The 25,777-nt window shown below is 38.1% G+C and overlaps 2 protein-coding genes and 1 pseudogene across 4 annotated transcripts; 1 reads left to right on the top strand and 2 right to left on the bottom strand.

The window, feature by feature from the left end:
* Window positions 1-7,312: 7,312 nt before the first annotated feature.
* Window positions 7,313-15,632, bottom strand: LOC103328458 (putative E3 ubiquitin-protein ligase RING1a). 2 transcript variants are annotated; one of them, XM_008230850.3, is made up of 11 exons: window positions 15,479-15,632; window positions 14,962-15,349; window positions 14,776-14,818; window positions 14,082-14,140; window positions 11,247-11,328; window positions 10,986-11,106; window positions 10,133-10,174; window positions 9,236-9,772; window positions 8,899-9,006; window positions 8,312-8,542; window positions 7,313-7,548 (listed from the first exon to the last, which is right to left on the bottom strand). In XM_008230850.3, exons 2-11 carry the CDS (start codon window positions 15,185-15,187, stop codon window positions 7,519-7,521), a joined length of 1,479 nt encoding a protein of 492 aa, XP_008229072.2. In that variant the 5' UTR covers window positions 15,188-15,349; window positions 15,479-15,632; the 3' UTR covers window positions 7,313-7,518. The 2 variants fall into 2 exon arrangements, with proteins under 2 accessions (XP_008229072.2, XP_088907423.1); XM_089051297.1 differs by lacking the exon at window positions 15,479-15,632 and having other exon boundaries at window positions 14,962-15,477.
* A 1,489-nt stretch (window positions 15,633-17,121) lies between these two features.
* LOC103328457 (squamosa promoter-binding-like protein 4) lies at window positions 17,122-18,542 on the bottom strand. The gene is made up of 2 exons (XM_008230849.2): window positions 18,067-18,542; window positions 17,122-17,518 (listed from the first exon to the last, which is right to left on the bottom strand). Exons 1-2 carry the CDS (start codon window positions 18,405-18,407, stop codon window positions 17,290-17,292), a joined length of 570 nt encoding a protein of 189 aa, XP_008229071.2. The 5' UTR covers window positions 18,408-18,542; the 3' UTR covers window positions 17,122-17,289.
* Window positions 18,543-21,310: 2,768 nt separating this feature from the next.
* Window positions 21,311-25,713, top strand: LOC103328465 (mitotic checkpoint serine/threonine-protein kinase BUB1-like; annotated as a pseudogene). Its single transcript, XR_016126341.1, has 11 exons — window positions 21,311-21,521; window positions 21,777-21,935; window positions 21,991-22,075; window positions 22,452-22,553; window positions 22,645-22,732; window positions 23,651-23,754; window positions 23,838-23,909; window positions 23,991-24,080; window positions 24,746-24,880; window positions 24,957-25,075; window positions 25,345-25,713. The product of XR_016126341.1 is annotated as a mitotic checkpoint serine/threonine-protein kinase BUB1-like (transcript).
* The last annotated feature ends 64 nt before the right edge of the window (window positions 25,714-25,777 follow it).

Genomic DNA, 25,777 nt, shown 5'->3' with positions numbered 1-25,777 from the left:
AAATAAGGGCTCATCAAATGCTCCCCAAGGCACCTGCCGAAGCCTCAAGGCCCAAGCCCCTTGCAGCCCAGCTCCATAGAGCCCGAACCCGGTTTCCTTGCCAAATGTCTAGGTACCTAGCTACCAACAATATTAGAGGCTCCCATAACTACCATACCTTCCAAGTGTTCCCGCAACTGCTAGCTTGCTAACTTAGGAGACTAGGGAATGCCCTACGGCTCCCATTGAACCTGGAATGCTCGGTCATGATTACACAAAAATCTAACAAGTTTCCAACCCAGAAGTTACCTCTTGACCGCGAACTTGGGGGACTATTGTTTACACCATAATCAATCGAGCATATCCAGCCTCAAAACAACTAGCACTAAGGCAGACACTGTTAGAGTTTCTGTAATGCAAGTTTGTTTTGATTTGAATAAGCTCCTATTTTTCAGGAGCTAGTAGTTCATTTAAGTTAGGAGTTGATCAGGTCAAGTATTTAGTTGCCACAGTCTTCGGGATGTGGAGACGTGGTTTGCTTTAATTTGTTTTTCAGTTGTAATGGCTATTTAAGCCAAACATGTTCTGTTAATAATTATTGGATTATTTCACGATCTTTACAGCTTCTTAGAGCTAGGTCTTTGATACTCCAACAATTGGTATCAGAGCCCTTAACAGGGCCTGACTGTGAATACGAGAGATTGAGAGTTCTCTTGAAATGGCAGAAGGAAGCAGCACCTATGTGCCTAAGTTTGTAGGGCACTATGATCATTGGGCTGAGCTGATGGAGAATCTGCTTCGTTCCAAGGAGTATTGGAATGTTGTAGATCGCGGCATCATGGTGAATGTCGCAGGAGAAGTACGGTCTTTTTCCTCAGTGGTGGCAGAAGGAAGTCAACCCACTGATGCTCAACGGAAGGAGCATGAAGATAACAAGCTGAAGGACTTGAAGGCAAAGAACCTTCTCTATCAAGCAATCGAACGAGATGTGCTTGAGACCATTCTTGACTGAAGCTCCTCAAAGGCAATCTGGGACTCCATGAAGCAAAAGTTTCAGGGTTCAACGCGGGTTAAAAGGGCACAACTGCAGTCTTTACGTTGTGATTTTGAAGTTCTTCGCATGAAGGAAGGAGAATCGGTGAATGCTTACTTTGCTCGTGTTTTATCCATAGCCAACAAAATGAAGGCTCATGGAGAGAATATGAGTCAAACAATGATCACGGAAAAAATCCTTCGATCAATGATTTCTAAGTTCAACTACGTAGTATGTTCGATTGAGGAGTCCAACAACATGACTACAATGACCATTGACGAACTTCAGAGCAGCCTTCTTGTGCATGAGCAAAGAATGAAGGGTCAAGGTGAGGAAGAGCAAGTCCTCAAGGTCACCCATGAAGACAAAACAGGAAGAGGTAGGGGACGAGGAGCTGGGAGAGGTGGACGTGGTAGAGGAAGACAAACCTTCAACAAAGCCACGGTTGAATGCTACAAATGTCATAAACTTGGGCATTTTCAAAACGAGTGTCCCAGTTGGGAGAAGGGTGCCAATTATGCCGAGTGGGATAAAGAGGAAGAGCTTCTACTGATGGCTTACATTGAGGACAAGAATGCCAAGAGAGAAGGTGTTTGGTTCCTAGACTCAGGATGTTCTAACCACATGTCAGGAAGCAAGGATTGGTTCATGGAGATGGATGAGCAATTTAGACACTCAGTAAAGTTAGGCAACGGTGCAAGGATGACTGTGATGGGAAAAGGGAGCATTAAGCTTGAGACCGAAGGTTTAACCCAAGTGGTAAGAGATGTGTTTTACATTCCTGAGCTCAAGAATAATTTATTGAGCATTGGTCAACTTCAAGAGCGAGGACTTGCTATTGTCATGAAAGATAGGGCGTGTAAAATATGTCATCCTACGAGAGGTCTTATTATGCAAACTCTAATGGCAGCTAATAGGATGTTTGCTTTACTAGCCACTATGATTACTCAGCCTTCAAAATGTCTAATAGCAAGCACGGATGACTTATCAGACCTGTGGCATCGTCGTTATGGTCATGTGAACAACAAAAGCCTCAAAGCCTTAGAAAGCAAGCAACTTGTCAAAGGACTTCCCCAACTCAAAGCCATGAACAAAGCATGCACAGTGTGTCATCGTGGAAAACAACATCGAGCAGCCATTCCTAAGAAGAGTCAATGGAGGGCTTCAAAGAAACTTCAGTTAGTTCATGCTGATTTGTGTGGTCTAATCACTCCAACTTCAAGCAGCCTAAAAAGGTATTTGTTGTGCTTTATCGACGATTTCAGTAGAAAAGCTTGGATTTATTTCTTAGCCGAGAAGAGTGAAACTTTTTCTATGTTCAAAGTATTTAAAAAACTGGTTGAAAAAGAGTCTGGGTGTGATATATGTTGTTTGAGGACAGATAGGGGAGGTGAGTTCACTTCCAAGGAGTTCAACGTGTTTTGTGTTGATCATGGCATTAAGAGACAACTCACTGCTGCCTATACTCCTCAACAGAACGGAGTGGCAGAACGTAAGAATCGAACTGTATTAAACATGGTTCGATGCTTGCTTTGAGAAGGAGATGCCTAAACTTTTTTGGCCGAAGCAGTTCGATGGGGATTGCATGTGTTAAATAGGAGTCTAACTGTGGCAGTAAAAGGAAAGATTCCTGAAGAGTGTTGGAGTGAAAAAAAACCCAATGTCGAATACTTCAGAGTTTTCGGCTGCATTGCTAACGTGCATATTCCTGACAAGAATAGAGTAAAGTTAGATGAGAAGAGTCATAAATGCGTGTTTCTTGGAATTAGTGAAGAATCTAAAGCCTATCGGCTTTATGATCCTACGGCTAAAAGGGTGATTGTTAGTAGGGATGTTGTGTTTGAAGAGAATGAGAGCTGGAATTGGAGGAGGAGTGATGAAGACGTGAGGAGTGATGTCTTTACTTGGGTAGATAGTGATGATGGGGAAATCAGTGACTATGATGAGGAAGAAGAAGAAGAAGGTGAAGATGAGGAAGAACAAGTAGAAGGAGCTGATTTGGGTACAGAAGAGTTGGAAGGAGAAAATGATGCTGCTACACCAGAGGAGAGAGTTAGGAGAGCACCTCGATGGATGGAAGACTATGTTAGTGGAGCTGGTCTTTCTGATGAGTCAAACTTGGCTTGTTTTATGGTACATGATGATCCAATATGTTTTGATGAAGCAGTGAAAAAACAGAAATGGAGGAAAGCGATGGATTTGGAAATGGAAGCTATAGAACAAAGTTGGTGTCAAATGGGTTTTTAGAACAAAGTTGAATGAAAAGGGAGAAGTAGATAAATGCAAAGCACGTTTGGTAGTCAAAGGTTATGCTCAGAGGTATGGGATCGATTACAGCGAGGTTTTTGCACCTGTGGCTCGTTGGGACACCATAAGATTGATCTTGGCTCTAGCTGCGCAGAAAGGGTGGATTGTTTTCCAGCTAGATGTCAAGAGTGCGTTTCTTCATGGGGAATTGAAAGAGGCAGTATACGTGGAGCAGCCAGAAGGCTATGTTCGTAAAGGAGAAGAGCATAAAGTCTTGAAGCTTAAGAAAGCTCTCTACGGCTTGAAACAGGCTCCAAGAGCTGGTACAGTGCAGAATCGAAGGATTCTTCATGAAGGAGGGTTTTGAGAAATGCAGTCATGAGCACACACTGTTCCTCAAACATGAAGTTGGAGGTAAATTCTTAATTATTAGCCTCTATGTGGATGATTTAATTTATACAGGGAATGATGTGGAACTATGTGAGAAGTTTAAGAAATCAATGAAGCTAGAGTTTGACATGAGTGATTTGGGGAAGATGAAGTACTTTCTAGGAGTTGAGGTTCAGCAGAGTTGTGAAGGGATACATTTATGCCAAAGGAAGTATGCTGGGGAGGTGTTGGAAAGGTTTGGAATGGGAGGCTGCAATCCCGTGAAAAACCCTATCGTGCCAGGCACGAAACCTGGTGAAAGATGGTGGAGAAGTCAGTGTGAATTCAACCTTGTTCAAGCAACTGATTGGCAGCTTGATGTACCTATCAGTCACTAGACCAGACATTGCATTTGTTGTTTGCATGTTAAGCAAGTTCATGGCAGATCCGAAAGTATCTCATATGGCAGCAGCAAAGCGGGTTCTCAGGTATGTGAAAGGGTCTGTGAACTTAGGAGTGTTTTATGGAAGGGGTGCTGAGAATTTGGGAATAATTTATGAGAAAAATTCTGAAGTTGTTCTTAAGGCCTATACCGACAGTGACTATGCTGGTGATACAGATGATAGAAGAAGCACTTCTGGATATGTGTTTCTTCTAAGTGGTGGTGCATTGCATGGAGCTCAAGAAAGCAACCAGTTGTGACCCTTTCTACCACCGAAGCAGAATATGTAGCTGCTGTGGCATGTGCTTGCCACAGTATCTGGATGAAAAGAGTACTCAACAGTCTCGGTTTCTCTTCATGTAAGTGTGTTAAGATTTTTTGTGATAATAGTTCAACTATCAAGTTATCAAAAAATCTTGTTCTCCATGGAAGAACCAAACACATAGATGTGAGGTTCCACTTCTTACGTGATCTGGTCAAGGAAGGTGTTGTGGAGTTAGTTCATTGTGGTACTAGTGAGCAGGTAGCAGACATCATGACAAAGCCTTTGAAGTTAGAGTCGTTTGTGAAACTGCGTGATCTGCTAGGAGTTCAAAGCATGAAGCTTATAAACTGACTTGCCTTCAGCTAGTGCAGTTTAGGGGAGGACATGTTAGAGTTTCTGTAATGCAAGTTTGTTTTGATTTGAATAAGCTCCTATTTTTCAGGAGCTAGTAGTTCATTTAAGTTAGGAGTTGATCAGGTCAAGTATTTAGTTGTCACAGTCTTCGGGATGTGGAGACGTGGTTTGCTTTAATTTGTTTTTCAGTTGTAATGGCTATTTAAGCCAAACATGTTCTGTTAATAATTATTGGATTATTTCACGATCTTTACAGCTTCTTAGAGCTAGGTATTTGATACTCCAACAGACACGCCTCCTCCCATGCCGAAGGAAGACACTCTTCCAAGGTGCCAAACACCTACCGAAGCTCTCAAACTGCCAAACCTAATATCCAAGACACGTGTCACCATCACAGCGACTTGCACAAAGTCCCACATCGAAATTCTACACAAACCTCCCACTTTCACTTCCTTATAAATAAGGAACAGTACCTTAGTAAAAAGGGTAACTACTTTCTTACTTTTACTGTTACTCTGTCAAAGTTACTACTCTTAGCTGACTTAAGTATTGGAGAACCTTCGGTCGGCACCACACCGGTGTCCAAAGTTTAACGATTGCTTCTTCTACTTTGTCTTCTGCAGGCTAGTCCCTTGCCGAAGGTCCTCACCTTCTCCACTGCTGAAGGTAATCCACTTCTCTCTAAGTTTACCCTCTCTGAAAAAGAGCATCAACATTAACCATTCTTCCTATTTTGCTGCACTCAAACCAACCCAAGATTAATTCAAAATGTTAACAATAATCAGTATACCCCATAAAACTAATGGAGCAAACTGTAGCTTCATCTCTCTTCCTCTTCCACATCCAACTTGGTCTTCCAGGTCTCTCATTGCCCTCAATAGCCAACCCATCAAAGCTTTCTCCTGTGGAGGCACTCATCATCAACCCATTGGAAAAAACTATAGGCATTGTTTCGCCTCTGTATATACCCACATTGTTATCATAAGGGTATGACTTATATGAAAATTCATTCTTAAAAAAACTACAACTCATCCCTACCTTTGGACACGAATGGAACCTCCACAGTGGGTTTGATTTTGTCCATGAAGTTTGAAGCCGAGTAATCTTCCTACAGTAGCATCGAGGGGCAGCAACGTTCACCTTCTTCTGCTTGTGGAAGATGGTGCTTCATCTTCGACTTTTAGTTCAAATCAAGCAAAGGCCAAATTTTAGAGCTTGGTAGACCATTTAATTGAACAATTTTGGAGCTTGTTGATGGAATTCAAACAAATGCCCAATTTTTAGGGTTGTAGACCATTTTTTGTTGAGGGCTTCGAAATTTTTTCGGGTGGGCCCCACTATTGCCATGTCACAAGTGTGGATAGGGGTGGGAGCCATGTGTCTGAAAGGATCGAAATACCCTTGCTACGTCATAAAAAATGACGGAGTCAAGAAAGGAGATGACGATAGAGGGCAAAGTGATTCACCAAACCTTAATCAAGAGGACAAGGTGGGCCACTTCAACTTTCGAGGGCAATGTAGGATTTTATCATAGTCTCCGGGGAAACTACAGTAAATAAGCATTTATTTTATTTAATCACACCCAAAAGAAAAGGTGATCATAGGACACCCAGCAATATAATTCTTTCTTAAAATTTCAAATTTTTAAAGGGTTTTGATCACAAAAACGTACTTGAAATTTACGAAACTATCAGCTTTGAGTCCGCTTTAGTGCTCTCTGTCCGAGTTTAACCCTTCACACCACCAAAAAAAAAAAAAAAAGTTTAACCCTCACATATCAAGTTGTTTGATCACATATCACCATGTGAATTAAATAAAATATAAACTAAATTGTAACAATGGTGAATTTCATTTTTGGTTATTGTTTATTTATTTTTTATTTATTTTTAATACAAACGATATTCTACTTTAATATAATCTAAACCACGGGGAGAGATTCAAATTCTGGTGTAAACTGAAGAGCACATCCTCTCTAGCCAACTTTGATTAAGCTCATGTCTGCTTTTCATTATTGCATTTTTAAACTCTGTCCTTAACTTAATATTTCTATCTTCCCTATTTAATATCATTTATTTATTTTTACCTTAATAAAAGTGATCTGGAAGAAAAATCTTGGGCGTGAGACATACTAGAGAAATAATGCACTGAAAGGGAAAAAAAATTATGAGATAGCATTTGATGGAGATGAGAGAGACCATCTTTGGCACAAAAGATCTAAAAGGAGAGACCCTCTGTACTTGAAGAGAATGAAGATGAACAGGCCCGGAGCTACTTTGAGAATGAAGATGAATGAGTGGAATGAATTCTACAGTCTGCGCAGAAAGAAGCAAGGAAAAGTGATCCTCCAAATCCCCTAAACCCTCAAAAACTAAAAACTAACTTGTCATGTTATATTTAATCTCAACCTCAGCCTACCATTCCTCTCGAAAACTTGCCATGTCAAATTTCATCTCATCCAAGGATCTAAAATTTGTGTAAGAAATATAATGCCACAGATCGGCCGCTATATTTAGTGTGTGAGAGTTGTGTGGGATTTGGGAAATCCTAAAAAGCCTGCCCATAATTGTAAAAATAAAATATAAATTGCCACTGATGTATTGTAAGCTAATCGTTTCTGCTAAAATGAAGCCAGAAAAATTAACATCATCAAATTACACAAACAATAGAAACGTGTTTACAACATCAAGAATACAACAATGTCTGAATTGGGGATCAATGCATCCCGGTATCTATCTTTTTACTACATCGATTTACAGTAACTCTTTTATCAACAGCCAGATACAACAATCTTCTCGTACGAATTTAGTTGGCAAGTCTGAAATTTCCTAACTAAATCTCCTTCCGTCTGTATGCTAGAATCTGAAAAGAGTAGCAGATATTTATTTAGTGTTCATTGACTATTGTTGATATCAATGCAATCATAGAGAATGATCTCTTGCCAAACAGTCAGATTATAAACAGGACTATGCATATTCCCACATGATTCTAGCCACAATACACCACTGTCTAGCAAGAGAAAATTACTCATGCAACCATTATGTAGAGATTTTAAAGGTAATTTTAATACCATTAACAGCAGAGATACGTTTAAAAATCATTTTAAAAAATTTGAAAGGATTTCGAATGAATTTAAAACTTTATTTATGGTGTTAATGATAATATCTTTTAAAACCAAAAATAAAGTGAATGAATGGATTGCATTCTTCAAACCGGTTCAAATAATTGACAATAAGGACAATTTGTACAACATGGCTACAAATACTGCCATATGAAGGAGTTTCATGGATCTCATTATAACATTCTATCTTCCAAATAGTGTTTTCGGCACTGCAAATCATGTAAGCATCTTCACATTTGAGCATCAAAAGTTACTCTATTCTCTCATTTTAAGCTCAAAACAGTAAAATGAAATGCAACCAGAGAGAACTTTAACTAGCAGATGCATTTGTTATTTGATCAATGCTTATTATTGAAACGTTCGACTAAATTTTGCTCATTGGATCAATATTCTTTCAAAAGATGAGTTGTGTGCACCTTTTAGCTTGGCAATAGTAAAAAGTAGAGATCTTAAGAGAGCTTGTAAAATTGAGAGCTCACAATAACCCTTATAATGTCTACTCACCAAATGGTCCCTGCTGGAAGTGCAAATGGCTTTAACCCCTCCCAAAGTTTCTTCTGCTTGCAGAATTTGCAGGTCATATCTGCATGGATCAACTAGAAGGGGTGCAGAATCTAGATCATTCATTAAGGATGAAGGGTTCAGGGTCAACTTCTCGTCATTGGAACTGTGATACCCTTTGACTGCCAAAAATTCAACTTCTTCTGCCAGCAAAGGCATCTGGCGAGATACATACTGTATAAAAAAAATGCATGGGAAAATTACACAGGCACATGGGTATTGTGTAATGTAGAAGAACACCAAAGAAATAAAGAGCAGTACATTAACATTTTTAGAATGAACAACTAGTAAACTTAAGGGTGGCCATATTATTAGAATGAGTCATGCTTGTGTTCTCTATCAATAGTATGCAAACAAAAATTCCAGCAGAGGATGCGGTAAAGAGGCATGACTAGTAAGTTTCACAGCCCAATTGTAACTCTCAATCCAAAAAAGCACAAGAAGAAATCATAACTTTTACATAGTCAAAGGCAAGTTTCACAAGTGAAATTTAAATCTTTAGATTAGTAATATCAGGAGAAAAATCTCACATCACAAAGGTGCTTGACTGACAAACTTGGCCGACAGCATAGGTGTGGCTGCTGCAAACTTGGTGTACATCTTTTATCCAAAGAAATAAGCATGAGATGAACATCTAACTGCAGACAAAGAAGTATTTCATCAAAGGGGATACAAAACCATGAAAAAGAAAGCAGTACTGATTCTAATTGGGTCACGGCGGTGTTCATTGAAAGCCAAAGCAACTAGTTAGTAGTATCTCATTCGAGCCCCCAAGAAACTACAATTCAGCAAGAAACTCCACGGGTGGCATATGTAATGAATGGACCTAAATGACCCAACAAATAGTCCAACATAATATCCCTATACCTCATCATTGTTTTCCTCTATGCTCCGGAGATAATCAACCAACTTTGATAAGCGAGTGCTTCGAGAATTCTTATTGCTGCAACCACTAGAAATGCCATGCCGTGTGTGACTTCGAGCACCACCCCGCCCCCAAGCAAGCATTTCAGAGCTCCACACAATACCAGGAGAAATTCCGCGGTTCTCTCGGTTTACTTCTAAATCATTTTCAGTGCATCCGCCACTTGAATTGGCCAGTGATGAAGAAGGCTGAGAGCATCGAGATCCTGCTCGTCTCCTCAGCCGTCTTGGAGTAACTTCAGTACGTCGCTCATCAGTGGAAGATGAATTTTTGCCCATGTTATTATTGTCATTTTCATCCTCATTGTCTACAGATCCTTGGATTTCAGTGGCTCGAGAGCTCCGTCTCCTTAAAAAGGAACTCCGATTATTGCGCTGCGATCTCGTAATAAATGCATCTGGTGTATCTTTTCCAAATGTGCGTCTCCTGATTAGAGCTTCTGATTGTCGTTGAAAAATTTGGGCAATTGATGCTTGGATCTGTTTTGGAGCAATAAAACAGCACACCAGGAACAAAATCGTCAGTATCCAACATAGAGGAAAAAAAAAATGTAAGGCCATTTGGATTTGCTCCATTGCCTTGGTCCTTCACTTAAGGGTCAAAGAGTAGGGTCATGTATTCCAAGATTCAGATCTTAGAATGACTAAAAAAAGCCTGCTTTCTTTTGGTGAGGGTTTTGCTTAATTCATCTGTTGATTACAAATGAAACCACATGATTATAAGGTGAAATGAATAAAGAGATACAGGCCAGACAACATATTTCCTGAGTAGTGTTCATGTCCTAAGAAATACAACACCATCCAAATCTCTACAAGAAATTTTTTAACCATGAACCTAACCTGCTCGTTTCGAGTCCTCTCTTCTTCATGGAAAGCCAATTCCTGAAACCATACACAAATTAATTCTCAATTTGCAAAACACGATAAACTTACACATCTTTTCGTTAAAAAAAAACAAAAACTTACACTAATCTTTATTTAGTCAAAATAGATGCATAAGATTCTCAAAACAAAACCCTTAATAAAACTACATCCTTTTGAGGAATAAATTTCTAATTTTTCCATTTTCTCTTTCAATACTGTAGGCCTCTCTCTCTCTCTCTCTCTCTCTCTCTCTCTGCATATACACACACACACACACATATATATATGAGCATATGTGTGTGAGTGTGACAGTTGTTTCCATCTTCTTGATTAAAACTTACTTTCAAGTTCAAATGATCAAGTTAAAAAGAGCATATATCTACGGCAAATCATCTAACTATAAAATTGTCATTAATTATGTCTTCACTTAGATGTCTATATTTAAAAATTTATGGAAACAAGAATAATAAGCTTTATTTATCTTTTTAGTTTTTGTGCATGGAAGCCCAAAAGCCAGAGGAAGAACCTACACTGGAACAAGCCTGGGCCTAGATAAAACAAGATCAGCACACAAAAGGCATACAATGGAGGATGGGACCAACTCAAAACATGATTACAATCATTACCCAAGCTGGCCACACCATCTGCGACAGTAACCCTATTTATCTCCTTGCTCATTATGTCTGTTAAAAACTGGATTGTAGTAAAACTAATTTGTAGTGTTATCCTTTCTATTTTTTCCATATTCAGCAACCTTTATTATTCTTGACCGTATGCAATGTACTTGTCAACCTGCTAGTAATATAAATTTACAAAGCAAAATTTATACCTCCTCCTCGTATTTCTCAATATCTGGATATAAAGCTGCTATTAGGGCATCATAATTTGGATCATCTCTCAAAGAACGTCGACTGGCACAGTGTGTGCGGCAAGCGGGGCACTCATTGTTCCTGAAATTACATATCAAACTAACTGAAAAAGGTTGATTTGTTCTCAACTTATATTATAACAAAAAAAATTCCTTTTTTTCAATCAGAGAATCAAAATGCCACTATTACGGAAATCAGAAAAAGTTAAGAGAGGTGCATACCCCATCCGCATTGACTTGTCTATACACTCCCTGCAAAACCTGTGTAGGCATTCCATTACAGTCCTTGTTTTTTTAATAATCCCTGTCAAGGAAAGAGAAATTGATGAATGAATGCTTACCAGATTGATAAAGCATTATGGATAACAGAAGAGGTAAGCAAGACTCAAGAGACGAAACAAGAAGCAGGAATCACTGTTTTCTTTTTTTAACAAGATCACCGTAACATTAGTAATTGTTACCAGTACCACTAGCAATAACACATCCAAATGGCTGCTGATGTTTAATGAGAACTTCTGGGGACAGAGTATATAAAGCTGACAAATTTAGAGTCTTGGGAAATCCATACAGGAATTCAATGTGCATGTAAAACTAAACTAATATCCTTTCTTAAATAATTGATATATTCAAATAATGGTGATTGTATTATGTCAAAATTTCAACAAACTAAAGCAATCCCCTAATCATTCGTTGTTCTAAGTTCAATAGATACTGGCATGTCCTAAAGAAGAAATTTGCTCTGTATTTGAAAAAATAAAATAAATTTCTCATTTGTGCTGTTGCCAATAGGAATCATGAACTATAGGTTACAGTGAGAAAACAGAAAAGAAATGGGTCTTAGGATACAACTTTATTTGAAGATTCCACCACACGGAGCTGATCTTTGGCTGTGGCCCTGATCTCGACGGGCAGGGTACAGGGCTTGGTACTTTATGGTGACTTCTTCTGTACTTTCTAGCAAGGAAGTATAGTTTCTTCATTTCAACATATAAAATTCCAAGGAGGTTTTGGTTTTATTTTCAGCAATCACACTTCATAGTCACCAGAGCTTTTAATTTTGTATCAGCAATCACACTTTTGCATGTGGCCATCCTGACTTCAGTCTTTCACATTCTCTTCAAGATATCTAAGCCAATTCATCAAAGACGAAGAAACTCAAATTGACTTTTTTGTTTTATTCAAGGGAAGGGAAAGACAAGAGTTAGATTCAGTCCATGGGTGTGAGGATAACTGCCATACCAGCCCCCCAGGAAACTCAAATTGAATTTGACTTCTTCCAAGTGACTGTTTTAGATTTATTTTGTCAGACTTGGCATAAATATATTCCAGAGACTTGGCAGATTAAAACATTGAAACGGCGACTATTCATTCAATTCCAGAGACATGGTGGTGAAGGTATTCAACTTTGATGATTCCCAAGCTTTCTGGACCTTACCTTCCACCTAGCATGCTCTTCATTACCAATGTTTGGTGTGAAAAATGTCCAAAAGGATCAATAAAACGGAACACAATTTCTTTAAAATGTTATTGAGAAAATTTAGTATAATAATTGATAACTTTAACATTTTTTTCTGCCTCCGCATCTTGTGTAGTTCTGTTTCTCAATACAAAAAGTGTTAAAGATTCAAGATTATACTAAATTTTCCAACAATAACATTTTTAGAGAAATTGTGTTCCGTTGTATTGATCCTTCTGGACATTTTCCACACCAAACATTGGTAATGAAGAGCATGCTAGGTGGAAGGTAAGGTCCAGAAAGCTTGGGAATCATTAAAGTTGAATACCTTCACCACCATGTCTCTGGAATTGAATGAATAGTTGTCATTTCAATGTTTTAATCTGCCTGTGCAGCAGCACAAGTATATATGTGTTTTCTACACACTTGAGCTCCCCTTCTTCCACATCAATATCTCTGTCATCATTTAGATCTTAAAATAAGTCCCGCTCCGATGGCCTGACAAGTCATCTACTAAATACATAATAGTATTCCTCCACGTATACCACTTTATTTCCAAACAAAAATTAGGATTCAGGGATTACAAACTAAAAGAAGTTTTCTTATAAACCCAGAAAAAGGGTGTAATGTAAGGAGGCAGATGCCCCTCTCCATTCTGTAACAGCATGCTAAACCATAGATCACCGAGTTTTTCTCACTATTTTATCTCAAGTCACGCCCTTCTTAAGCTTCCCCTTGTTCACGTATCGACTAAATCACACATTGATAGTTGGTTTTGGTTTTATTTAACCCTTGTTTCCAGATCCAGATTATTCTTGACCCACAAACTATTGTGGTTGACAAGATGAGGGATGTATGGAGCCAACCAAATTATTCAAATGGCAGGCCCTGCATGGTTTGCCAAACCCACTTATAAGCATCAAATTTGAAATGCATTCTATTGGCTTGAATTTGTCCTTCTCAAATCAACTCTTGTATAATTTTAAACAAATGCTAGTTGTACTTACTATCTAAATAGCTAAGTACTAGAATTTGCCTCAAAATAGACCACGGTGCATTTCATAGTTTGAAAACAGTGGTAGAACTACAGAGAACACTATAAGAATCAGCACTTAACTACTTATTAATAATAGGGAATTCATTCTCTGCATCACTGAGAATCCATGCCAAGCAATGCAGGATTGCATTCCAACAAAAAGAAGTCAGTGCATAGCTACAAGAAGAAGCCAGTGCATAGCAGAATCAGCAGTTAACCACCATCAGAAAAAAGAAACGTGAACTAAGAATTTTGATAGATATATACATGCATGAATCGTTATAGCGCAGTAATTAATTGTTAACACACCACTTTAAAGTTCCAGTCAAGCAGCACTCATATGTGAGATCAACATAGAGGAGTAAACGATATCATGACACTTTCTATTGAGGTACAGAGTAAACATCCTCTTCTACTCAGTGCTTTATGTTTTATGGGAAGGAAAAAAAAAAGTCTATCTATATGCCACAAGGGGGCATCTTCATCAGTTGAGTCCAGTGGACGCATACCAATTTTGTTTTTAAACCATGACATTTCATTCAAAAAGTTCAGAAGCAGAAGTTACCAAGACATATTGGACAGTGTACATCTTTACGAATTTCTGGCAGTTGTACGAATAAAAATCTGCAAGGGAACAAGAAGTATGAAATCATTACTTTGCACTACACTCAGAAGTACAAATAGGTGCAATTTTTTTTTTCTTTTTTTTGAAAATGATAAACAGGTGCAATTTTCAATTCATATAGAACACTAGTTGGAGGATACCACCAGGAAGTTCTTATCCACAACCATGACATCAATAACAATTTGTAACAGAACACTACCGGATTATGAAAAATCAGAAAACCAGTACCCGCCCTTTAGAATTAATATATCGACTTTGTAAAAATAGTACAAGCACAAAAAAGGCTCAGATCCCAACATTCATCAATCTCTCAAGCATTAATCCTCGTATCTTTCAAAAATTGAAACTTAGGGAAGTGCTTATAACAATACCAAAACTGACAACAACACCAACGACAACTCAACATTCATCGAAACAAATCGGCACTTTGTATCTTAGGACACGTGGAAAACCCATCAACATTCAAAGCATTGAGCTTTCTGAAACTGCTCGAAAATGGTAGTAAAATCTGCAAAAATCTACAACTAGCTAGTGCGCACAGAAGATATTTAAGTATGACATAGAATAAAATAAAACTAAGCCAAAATGTAGCGTGTGTGCACGAGAGAGAGAGAGAGAGAGGGAGGGAGAGTACTCGGGTTTTTCTTCAGAAGTAGAAGATGGGCTTCCCTCAGAATCTGAAATGTAAAAACAAAAGCATATAAATTCAGTCAATCAATCGAAAAATCGAAAAACAGAACACGACCCAGATGAAAAAATACATATACAAATACACGCAGAGCCAAAACAGTGAATATGGGGGAGAGAGATGATACGTAACCGCCAGCTTCATCTCGATCGTGTTCCTCCTCCTCCTCTTCTTCTTCTTCTTCTTCTCCATTTTCTTCATTTTCCTCTACTGCTACTACTTTTTCTTCTTCTTGCAGTAGTTGGTATTCATCTTGAGCTCGAGATTGCTTGGCTCGTTGGTGGTGGTGGATATGTGTTGGGTCTTCATCATCGCTGTCGCTGAGGCTCTCTGGCAAAGAACGCTTCTGTGCAGGCATTGATATATTACATACAACACCCAGAGAAGAAGACAGAAAGAGATCGATGGGCGAGTGGGTGTATCAGTTTCTCTTTCTCCGTAGTAGAAAAAGACCAGAAGGAGAAGAAGAAGAAGACGATGCTGGGAATGGGAGATTTTCGCTGGCTGCCGCTATATCAATCTATTAATTAAAAGGTTAATGATAATTAAAAAACAGATATAACAAACAAATTATTATTTTATTATACAATGCACACACAGAAGAGAGAGAGAGAGAGAGCTGAGATGAGAAGCGAGAATCAGATCTTACGGCCAAGAAAAAGTAGTACATGTTGCCTTTGTGGACGCGCCTCTGTCTGTCTCTCTCTCCTCATTCCCAATTACCGTCTTCTTTCTTTCTCCATACTCCTTTTCTTTTTGTATTTTCTTTCTTTTTCTATTTGACAAGAAATTCGAACTTAAAGTATCTGTCAACATCCGTACTTTATTTTCATGGTCTTTATTTACCGCAAACCTCAACACTCTCGTCACCACCACCATCCCCATCCTCACCCTACCACCACCACACGCAACAACCAGAACCACCCCCATTGTCACATCCACCACCCATCATTAACTCATTTATAAACTAATCATGACTCATTAATGATTGATGTATCTGTTAATACCCAATTTTAACATGGGGGGCTTCGATAAGCCCAAAACAACCTCTCACAACGAAAGGCCCAATAGAGAAGAAAATGTAGTTTTAAAAAAGCCCAATAGATGGCTCGGAAAAGCAAGGCAAGACACAGAAGGACCGAGTCAAGATCGGCTGATGCCATAAGACAACCAACATTACCAAAACGACAAACATGGGTGTCACTGTCAGTAGGAAATACTTTTATTAGGCGGAGAGCGTTACCTCACGGCCTTGCGAATCACGATAGCATTAATATTATACACATGGTCATGTACTTGCTCGAAAGGCTTAGAGATGCGTAACAAATAAAGAGGCACGCATATGAGGTCAAACTTCCCAAAATGCGCCAGCTGATGACGGGTGCAAAATGGTTAAAATCTAACAACTCATAAAATTCCACATCAACTAGTACTCTAGAATTTCACGTTGAAAATTTTCTTTGTTATAAAAACATTGTTGTCCTTGCGCATCAACTCTACACTGAGTTTTTTTTTTTATATTTTTCAACAACAAAAATTCTGGTTTTTTCAGTTTTGAACGGATGTTTTTTATATAATTTTTTTAAAATAAATAAAATAAATTCCAACTAAATTTTTATTTTTTGAGTTTAAAAATTCAGAAATGACCTAATTTCATGCGAAGAGAATTGGGCTGAAAAGAGAGGTGCTTTGAAGTTGAGTTTGGGGAAATATTAGGTGTGGGATTAGACACTTAGTATTGGACTTAAATATACATGGTTGGTCCGTCCGGTTTTGTAAGGTATGAAACCAGCATCGAAATCGGTTTGAACTAATTCGATTCGGTTTAGTGCTGGTTTGTTGACTTTTTAATCAACACCATTTTTTTCTTATTTTTTCTATCCGGTAGCTCGGTGTTCCGGTCTCAATGCCCACCCCAAGGCATTATTCGTCAAAAAAAGAAAAGACTCAATGGCTATAGACATGGTGGAGTCTTGAAGTTGAAGCACAGGGTCTCATTTTTTGGACATTGGATCTTTGATCCATCAAACAAAACTTATACACTTGCTAGTATAGTAGCATGAAAAGCACCTTTCCTTTGCAGTATGAAAATACACCTGATGACAACCACTACTTGCTTGCTCCAACAGCAAGTTTCTTCAACAAGATTTAAGAATCTCGTGAACTTTTATAGCAGCTCCGTGAAATTCTCATCAAGGTCTGAAATAGATTCAGCAGTTCAAATCTTAAGCCACAAAATCTCACACTCAAAGCATTCTGCTAACAAAAGAACACATCGGAAAAGCGAGCAGCTAATCTGAAGGTGCTAAACGTTTATTCAATTTCCGGGATCGAAACGTTTGTTCAATTGGAATTTTTGCTTCACCTAAATAGAAATCTTGAACATATATCTACCATGGAACTCTAAAATTATTATTACATCTCTAGGATGACAGAAGAGAGAGAGCATGCTTGATAAATTTATCTGATCTGGAAATGCTTGTAGGCGGAATTTCCTTGAATGGTTATGCGAATTCTTCCACCATTATCACCCTGGCCACATCCATCCTTTAACTGAGTGCCTGTACCATCGCGGCTCGAGCCTTCTGCATGAGACTCGACTGAATTCTTCCTTCGCCGTTCATTGTGTCCGGCCAAACGCCTACGACAACTCCGTTTGGTGTCATCAAATTCTGGCAGCTCATGAAATCTGCAACGCAACATTTAACAAGGTGTAAACACATAGGGTAACCTAACAACAAATTCATTTGTGGACAAGAGCCAATGAGTATTGCCACATCTAAGTCTAACAGTAAGAAAGAATATTCATCCTCCGTGGAAGACAATCCCAATGGAATCACTTTATATAGCAAAAGACATTTTTCTTTTTAAATTATTAATATACTTTAATATACTTGAACTGAAGGAATCTTCAACTACTATTATATAAGAATAATAAATAAATAAATAAATAAAAATTTCATGCAGGCATATACCAGCAATTGCAAACTGAAGTGAGATATAAGAAAATAAGTAACAATTAAAGACCAGAGTCCATCAACACTAAGCTAGTTTCCCCAAACCCATATAGAAGAAACCAGCAACAACAAAAGTGTACAAATTTTTCTGCAGAAGTCATAGCAAAAAAGTGTAAAACAAACCAGAAATTCCACACCCCAGAAACAAAACCAAACAAAAAACAGAGGAAAAAAATTAATCAAACAGATAAAAATCACAAGAAAATTGGATAGCCCCAACCTGCTGCATTGCTGGCAAAACCTTTGCCTCAGCCCAGAAACAAGCACAACCTGAGCCTTGGAATGAAGGTCACAAACCTTATGCCTTCTATGATACTGCTTTGCATCACTCAGATCAGCTGGGCATCTGTCAGCCTGACAGCATCTCGTCCCACCTCCACTTGTGCCTGATCTTTTCACAGAGCCACTTCCACCCACAATTCCTTTCTTCTTCTTATCATGATCTTCCTGTTGCTGATGATGATCAAATTCTTCATCTTCCTCTTCCTCCTCCTTGACCACCACATGGGGCTTCTCCATCCTCAGCTGCTTGTTTAAGTTAATTTTACTCATGACCTCCATGGATGCCCCAGATATTTATACGAATAAATAAAAGAAGATGGAGCTATTTTGAAGATGAGCAAGAGGAAGATATTAATGGGTTGGGATGTGGTGGAGGAATAGGGGGAAGAGAAGGAGAAGACTAAAAAGTAAAGGTACAGTTGTAGGAGTGGAAGAGTGAGGACCACCACCACAATCTGATGCTCCATAATTCTTTTTTCCAGGTTTTTTGCCTGTTGTCAGTTTGTTATTGTACAACAATAATGCACTGGCTCACAGGAGCTGATAGCAATGGTTCAATTTTTATTTGGAGAATTTATAAATAAATTTATTTTAAAAAAATTATTCAAAAAAAAAAAAAAAAAAAGGGAAATTGTTCTTCCAACATTTCCATAAAAACCTGCCCAGGCAATAAGATATTAAGATGGGCTGAAAAGTGGGCAGGTTTTTAGCCCCATCCTATGTATGGATTGGAGGAGGGTTTTGGGCTAAAAAGTGGAAATTTGGCTTTTAGCCTATTGAGATAGAGATGGCCTAACATTGCAAAATGCTATCCATTGAAAAAATTGGATTTTAGTGAGGACTAGTTTGATTTGATATTATTTTCAAAATATGGTTTTTTTAATTATTTTTTTATCAAACGATATTATATTTTAATCTAATCTAAATTATATGGATCATATGGTTAAGCTCTTTCATTAATAATAATTAAAAAAAGAAAAGAAGTTAAGCTCTTTCTAATTTAGGTGGCATGGCATAGTTACTTTGTTGATAAGAAAAAAAAAATCAGTATGCTTGAAACTTTATGTGCAAGTTGGGAAAATTTTTAGATGCAAATGAATTGATTTTGAGGTCAATTTTGGTGCACATCTTCTCCACTGGATGAACAATATTTTTGTTTCTTCGCAAATTTGTCCTGGTATTTTTTGACGACATCCTCATTTACAGCACCTCATTGACTGATCATGACACATTTAAGCAGTCTTCACTGTCTTGCGTGAGTCATGGCCTAAAATTGAAGCTTTCCAAGTGTGAAAATCCATGAGACTTAGGCCAATGAAGGGTTCGTGACATCAAGAAAAGATTAAATCCTTATATATGTGTATAGAAGATTTTTTCCTGTATTTGGTCTTCTAGCCAAACCTCAAGATATGTTGAAGCATGATAGTTTCTCTTTTCAAGCAGGGTGGAGAACCTATCTGTTTTGAAGAATGCGAGGCTTCTAAAAGGGTGAAAATATCTTGTCCCAAAAACACAATCACCCTACTCAGAAAGCTTTTTATCAAACATACGAAAAAGAAATGAATCCTTTTTGCGGTGGAAAAAACCAAAAAATCAATCAAAATCATCACCTCAAAATGACTTCAAAACGCAACCAAAGCTCATTGCACAGACACAAACACAACTCAAAGCTACACTTGAATTCGGGCTGGAAGTGAAAAATTTAGACGCTCTGTCTTAGAATTCCAAGGTTGCCCTTCTTGACCTCTGCCCCAAATTTGAAGTCATTGAATTCAAGCCCATCTTCCTGATACGATTACCATTTTAAATGCTTCACAACAGCTTAAAGTACGTTGGCTTCTCTTTTCATAATCAACCTTGTTATGGTATCGATCTAAAGTTGAAACTTAGCACCATCGAGTTACGTCCAACTGGCGCCATTCTCACAGTTTCACTCCTCCCATGGCAGTTCCAATTGTATCCATCTCTAGCATACAAAGTATTTATCATTTTTGTAAAGGCCTGGAATTAAAGCGATTGTAAACTCTTTGTTCCATCGTGTGATATCTGCCAGAGAAACAACTATGAAGCGATCCGACCTCCTGGTCTCTTAAACCTCTTCCGGTTAACCTCAAGGTGTATGGCAGGACATTTCCCTTGAGATAAATTGTTGAAGTCCTCACCCAAAGTCTGCTGGCAAGAAAAGAACTTAGTTGTTGTGGAGATATTCCTCACCCAAATTTTTTGTTTACTGCGCAAAAAGTTATCTTATTCAAATTAAGGAATTTTTTTCGGCTCCATGGCATACCAAAAACTATTGTCAGTGAATCCCGTGTTCATTTCCAATTTTTGGACTCCTTCTCACAGCTCAGGGAACGCAACTTGCCGCAGTTCTTCCATACCACCCACAGAGTGATGGTCAGACTGAAGTTCTTAATCGCACAGTGAAAAACCAACCTTTCCGCGTGTTTTTCGGCAAATATAAGACTTTGAATATCATAATCTCCCATGGGCGGAATGGTGGTACAACACCACATTCCAAGCTGCCAAAGTGAGTCCAAACTCTACGGTGCTCCTTCCATCGTTCCCCAAGTGAGCCACTTTTTTTTTTTTCAGGCTATTTACATTTTTATACTGAACTTGTGATTTTCAAGCTGGACCATAGTAAGCCCTCACTTAACCTCTTCAGAACACTGTTCCAACTTGAACCGATAAGTTTGACAATCACTAACCTAATTAAACTTTAAGGGTTGGGCAAAATGTGGCACTAATCTTCGAAGTTAACATTTTCCCCAACTCTAATCATAAGTTTATACTCATGAAAGCTTAGTGATTAGGGTTGGGAAAAATGTAAATAGCAAGAGTGATTAGCGTACCACTATGAGCTTGAAAATCACAAGTTCAGTATAAAAATTCAAAAAGCAACATTTCCCCGCTGATCTTTTGCATTTTCGGAAACCAACCAGAGAAGCCATTACAGTTCTCTGATATGCCGCGATCTCAGGCCTCAAACAACACAATTCGTCCAGCACTTGCTATGGGGTCGCCTGAGGAGCTCCAGATTACCGGCGGTCATGGGGTCACCTGACTCCTCTTGTCCCTCTGACATGCTTCCAAGGGGGTAGGAATTGATGGCCCCTGGACTCGCAACCAAGCACATTATGCCCTCTTCAAGCCACCCATTCTATCATTTTTGATTGCTCTACCTCTGGTACTCTCTCTCGCATTATACCCTTCAATTTCCTGAAAATGTTTTACCAACCCAGGTCAATAAAGCAAGCTCTTGAGGATTGGAACTCGGGAAACGATTCCGGGTCGGATCTCACCAAGCTTCTATCAGATTGCGTCGCTGAATTCAAGGACAATGATCAGTACCGAGACGACATCAGAGTCCTCAAGATTTGGTTCTTCTATGTATGTCGTACACTTCTTTCTAACACCTAATTCTACCAATTTTCATGCATTTTGCTTGTATGTCTTTGATGGGTTACCTTAGTTTATTAATTTTAATTAAACAGTTGTTTAGTTGCTTTCATTATATATGTTAATAATATACAGTATGGAACGTTTTGTCAGTGAGATTGATGCTTCATCACCAACTGGTTATGTAGGAGATACTTAGTTTCAGGATTTGATTACTTGAATTGTGTATGTGGGTTTTGTTTGTAGATGGATTTCAGTGAAGATTTTGAAAGCGGTTTTCAGAAAATGTGGGAGAGTAAGATTTGTGTTGGCAACTCTTTGCTTTATTGTCTGGTATGCATCCTTTCTCGAATCCAAAGGAAAATTGAACGATGCGAGCATGGTTTATCAGATGGGTATTTCGAGGTCCCTCTCTTTGTCTCTCTATATAATTTTGTGTGCAGTTTAGTTGTGGTGACAGGAATGCTAAACCAGTTGAGTGGGTGAAGAAGGCACATGCCTTGTTTCTTGAAAGGATGTCTGAACTAGTTTCGTCAGCTCAGACTGTAAGTGAGCCTTTTTTCTTTGATTTCTAAACTTTTAAATATCAAGGCTTAAGTCGTGAAAGTTGGGTTGTTCACATGTTTCTTCCTCTCCTTACTTGCTTTACAGATGTATTTCAGCTAGCCTTGTTTGATGGACATGTTTTGTGCTTTGTTATGTTGCAAAACCTGTGAACTTTTAATGTGGCTTATATATTATGTATGTCCTTTGTTTAGATTTAAGACAGACTAAATGAATCAACACATAGGCAATTGATATGTATTACATTTCTGTTTTATTGCCCGAAATGTTTTATAATTTTGGTTGAAGTGTTGCACAGTTGCAAAATACCTATGTAGTATGTAAGACAATTGATCAATTTTCATTTCTGTGGTGCAGAGTGGCAATGATATTCCATTTGGGATCCTCATTAACCCATGGTCCAGCTCCACTATGAAAGTCTTATTAAAGAAAATTAATCATCAACTTATGAAATATTATGTGAGATGGTTTCCCTGTTATAGTTGCATAATCTCTTTTGTAGTCTGATTAAGAGTTAGCTTAATTAGTCTTTGCTTTTCACACGTCTCAGGGATACTGGTGTACTACTAATGCTTACTCTGGAAAAGTGGTGTTGTCTTCTCAGAAGAACTCATCAAGGAACAAGACAATTGAGATAGGTGATTGATTCAAATTATTGGTTCAATATCTGTGCTATATTCCAATATATGAATTTATGCATGCAGTTTTATTTCTAACTTCTAAGCTAAGTGAAACGGTTTTTAACTTTCCTTAGGCAGTGGTGTAGGATATGTTAGACTTCAAAACAAAAAATGCATAAGTATCTTGTGCTGAAATTCTCTTAGTGTTGTGTTTGAATTTGTGGATTTAGAAGAAGACATTTAAACTGAAATTCTCAATGTAAATTGTTTGAGATTTTTGAGATGGATAGACAAATAAAGTCTTTTTTACTGTCTGCTTGCATTTTGCCTCTGATGTATGAACAGGAGGTTTATTCTTATTTTTTAATCTCATTAAGTACATATCCTTGAGCAATCGGTTATCAGGTAGAAATGATGTCGGAGGATATTTATCATCTCTATGTTTGTAGACCTCTGCTTGTTTTGGACTGTCCCAATACCAACTAGTAGTTCTGTTTATTTCCAACTCAACCTGACTTATCTTTAATCTCAACTGTTTGGGGTTTGCTACATGGCCCCTTAAGGAACATTTGCCGTTTATATCCTGTTCAAAAGTCTTGTTTCTAAATTTGAATGTATCAGTGGTTCCTCCTTTTTTAATTTTTAATTTAATTAATAATAATAATTTTTTTAATTTCTTCCTTTCACTCAAGAATTAGACCTACTACCAACCAACTTCAACACTGCCCTACACTGTTGCCACGGCACCACCTTAGCAGGAGTCAGAATCTTTTTCCATTTCAGAATCTTCTTGGAGACTCAGAACATTCTGATTCCATTAGATAAAATTGGGTGTTTCTCAGTTTTAATTTTTCTGTCATTTTATCTATGGATGCTCAATAGAATGCTAGAAGGTCAATGTATTCCTGCTGATTGTCCAAATCGTGGTACTCACAGGTTGTATGAAGTACCAGATCATAGGTTGCGCAGGTCAGGGTGGTTTTGCTCAAGTGTATAAAGCATATGTCAGCTGTAATCCTGACGATGTTGTTGCATTGAAGGTAAATTCTACCTCAGACTTCGTACTCTCCTAATCCTGACCAGTGAATTACTGGATAGTTTCAGTCTTTGAAATTTTTGGCAGATACAAAAGCCTGCTTTCCCTTGGGAGTTCTATATGTATCGTCAACTGGATCAACGGATCTCAGACAAGGAAGTATGCATTCCTGATCCTCCGATTCTTTTGTTTTTAGTTGCTAGTTCTGTTTATTTTACACTTTATATGCCATTGTATCAGAGGTCAAGCTTTGGTCTTGCTCATAGAATGCATCTCTATTCTGACTGTAGCATACTTGTCTGCGATTATCTTGCTAATGGAACACTTCAGGTTGGTTAATCATATTGATACCAATTTTCATGTCTGGCACAGTTGTTTCTTGTCATGCTTATTATAACCTAAAGATCTTGTGTAGGATGCAATAAACTCATTTGCAGTCATTGGCAAGTCCATGGAATAAGTGTTATGCATTTATTACACCATGGAAATGCTCTACATGCTAGAAACTCTGCATGGTGTTGGCATCATTCATGGAGATTTCAAGCCTGATAATTTGCTTATTCGTTATGCTAGGTAAAAGCCATTATCCATGGTATATCTTGAGCGTGTTACAGTGTAATACAGATAAGTTTTACAAAATAGCACAATGGAACTTGAACATAAAGAAAACTGGACCTTTGATTACTGATATATTTTACTCACGATCTGCCACTTTTTTGTCATTTTCCTTCCTTTGTTCTCTCTTAGAGGCTACTACTTGTAATATTGAGTCGCATTTGTTCTTTTTCTTCTCTTATTTTCACTGCTCTATCTGGTTATTAGACATGTTTTTATAGCTTTAGTTTCTATTAACATTATCCTACGCTTGCATACAGGAATGACTTTACAACAGATGGATTTTGTGATAGAAGTGGTCCCTGGCATGATCAGATTAGAAGTTTTTTGCATAAGATTCAGTTTAGGTTTTAAAGACTAATATGGGTATTATCTTGCAGGGTCTTTGCCTTGTCGACTGGGGAAGAGGGATAGATATGCATCTCTTTCCTGACAATATGGAGTTTAAGGGAGATTGCCGGACTTCTGGATTTCGTTGTGTGGAGATGCAAGAGAATAGGCCATGGACTTTTCAGGTAGTCTTCGTTTTATTTTGCACTGTAAATTCAGCCAACATTTTTGTATCTAATTTTGCTGTTCACCTGTTACCAGGTAGACACATATGGCCTCTGTGTTGTCCATTTGATGCTGCATAATTCTTACATGGAGATTGAAAAGAAACTATCACCTGAAGGTGGTTACATTTATCAATCCAAGTCATCTTTTGAAAGGTACTTTTCTCAGTTCTGCATACTTGGCCATTTGTTTATCATATTGATTTTTATTTTTATTTTTCTGAGAGGGGTACATCAATTTTTCTTTTTCCTTTTTTAACACTTGATTATTAGCGCAGTCACCTTAGAAATTTAGGGTCATAACATAGCTGTGCACAAACAAATAGATGCACTTATTCTTTTCATCTTCCATCTCTTAGACCTTCACTCTTCAGTTTGTATTTTGACGATTTTGATTTGTAATCTGGTCGTTCAAATGAGTTCAGATATTGGAATGCTGAACTCTGGAGGAATTTATTTACAAAACTGCTTAACAGTGGCCCCCACGCTAATGACAAGAAGTTGCTGCAGGATTTGAGGGAGTCCTTCCAGGATTACATGTGCTCGGACCCTCTGCTTATAAAGAAACTTAGCGGTTTACTGGTTAAGCAAAGGGCCACAATGGGTGCTTAGTGACCCCATCATCCCTCCTGATTTTCTGTTCTTTAAACCTTTTATGTAAATTCAAGTGCCAAACTTTGTCTGTAGATGTGCACGTGTAATTTGTGAAGATGTATGTTTGTCTCCAAAGAAAAGAGATGTATGCTTGAATTAATCATTCAAATACTATGCAAGGACCATATGGTATTGTCCAAGGCTCCCATAGATTTCAATCTCTTTATATGAATGAAATTTCATAGACCCTTCTTTGGCATGAAC

Source organism: Prunus mume, linkage group LG4 (genome assembly GCF_029339155.1).
Source record: "Prunus mume cultivar Tortuosa linkage group LG4, ASM2933915v1, whole genome shotgun sequence".
In the NCBI taxonomy this organism is placed as follows: domain Eukaryota; kingdom Viridiplantae; phylum Streptophyta; class Magnoliopsida; order Rosales; family Rosaceae; genus Prunus; species Prunus mume.
This window is presented reverse-complemented; position numbering and strand designations above follow the sequence as displayed.

Coding starts and splice junctions, on each gene's coding strand:
- LOC103328458 (XM_008230850.3), bottom strand. CDS start 15,187: ATGCCTGCACAGAAGCGTTCTTTGCCAGAGAGCCTCAGCGACAGCGAT. Junction 11,329..14,081: donor ACACTGTCCAATATGTCTTG/GTAACTTCTGCT, acceptor TTTCCTTGACAG/GGATTATTAAAAAAACAAGG. Junction 7,549..8,311: donor CTTCCAGCAGGGACCATTTG/GTGAGTAGACAT, acceptor TACTCTTTTCAG/ATTCTAGCATACAGACGGAA.
- LOC103328457 (XM_008230849.2), bottom strand. CDS start 18,407: ATGGAGGTCATGAGTAAAATTAACTTAAACAAGCAGCTGAGGATGGAG. Junction 17,519..18,066: donor TTTTGCCAGCAATGCAGCAG/GTTGGGGCTATC, acceptor GTTGCGTTGCAG/ATTTCATGAGCTGCCAGAAT.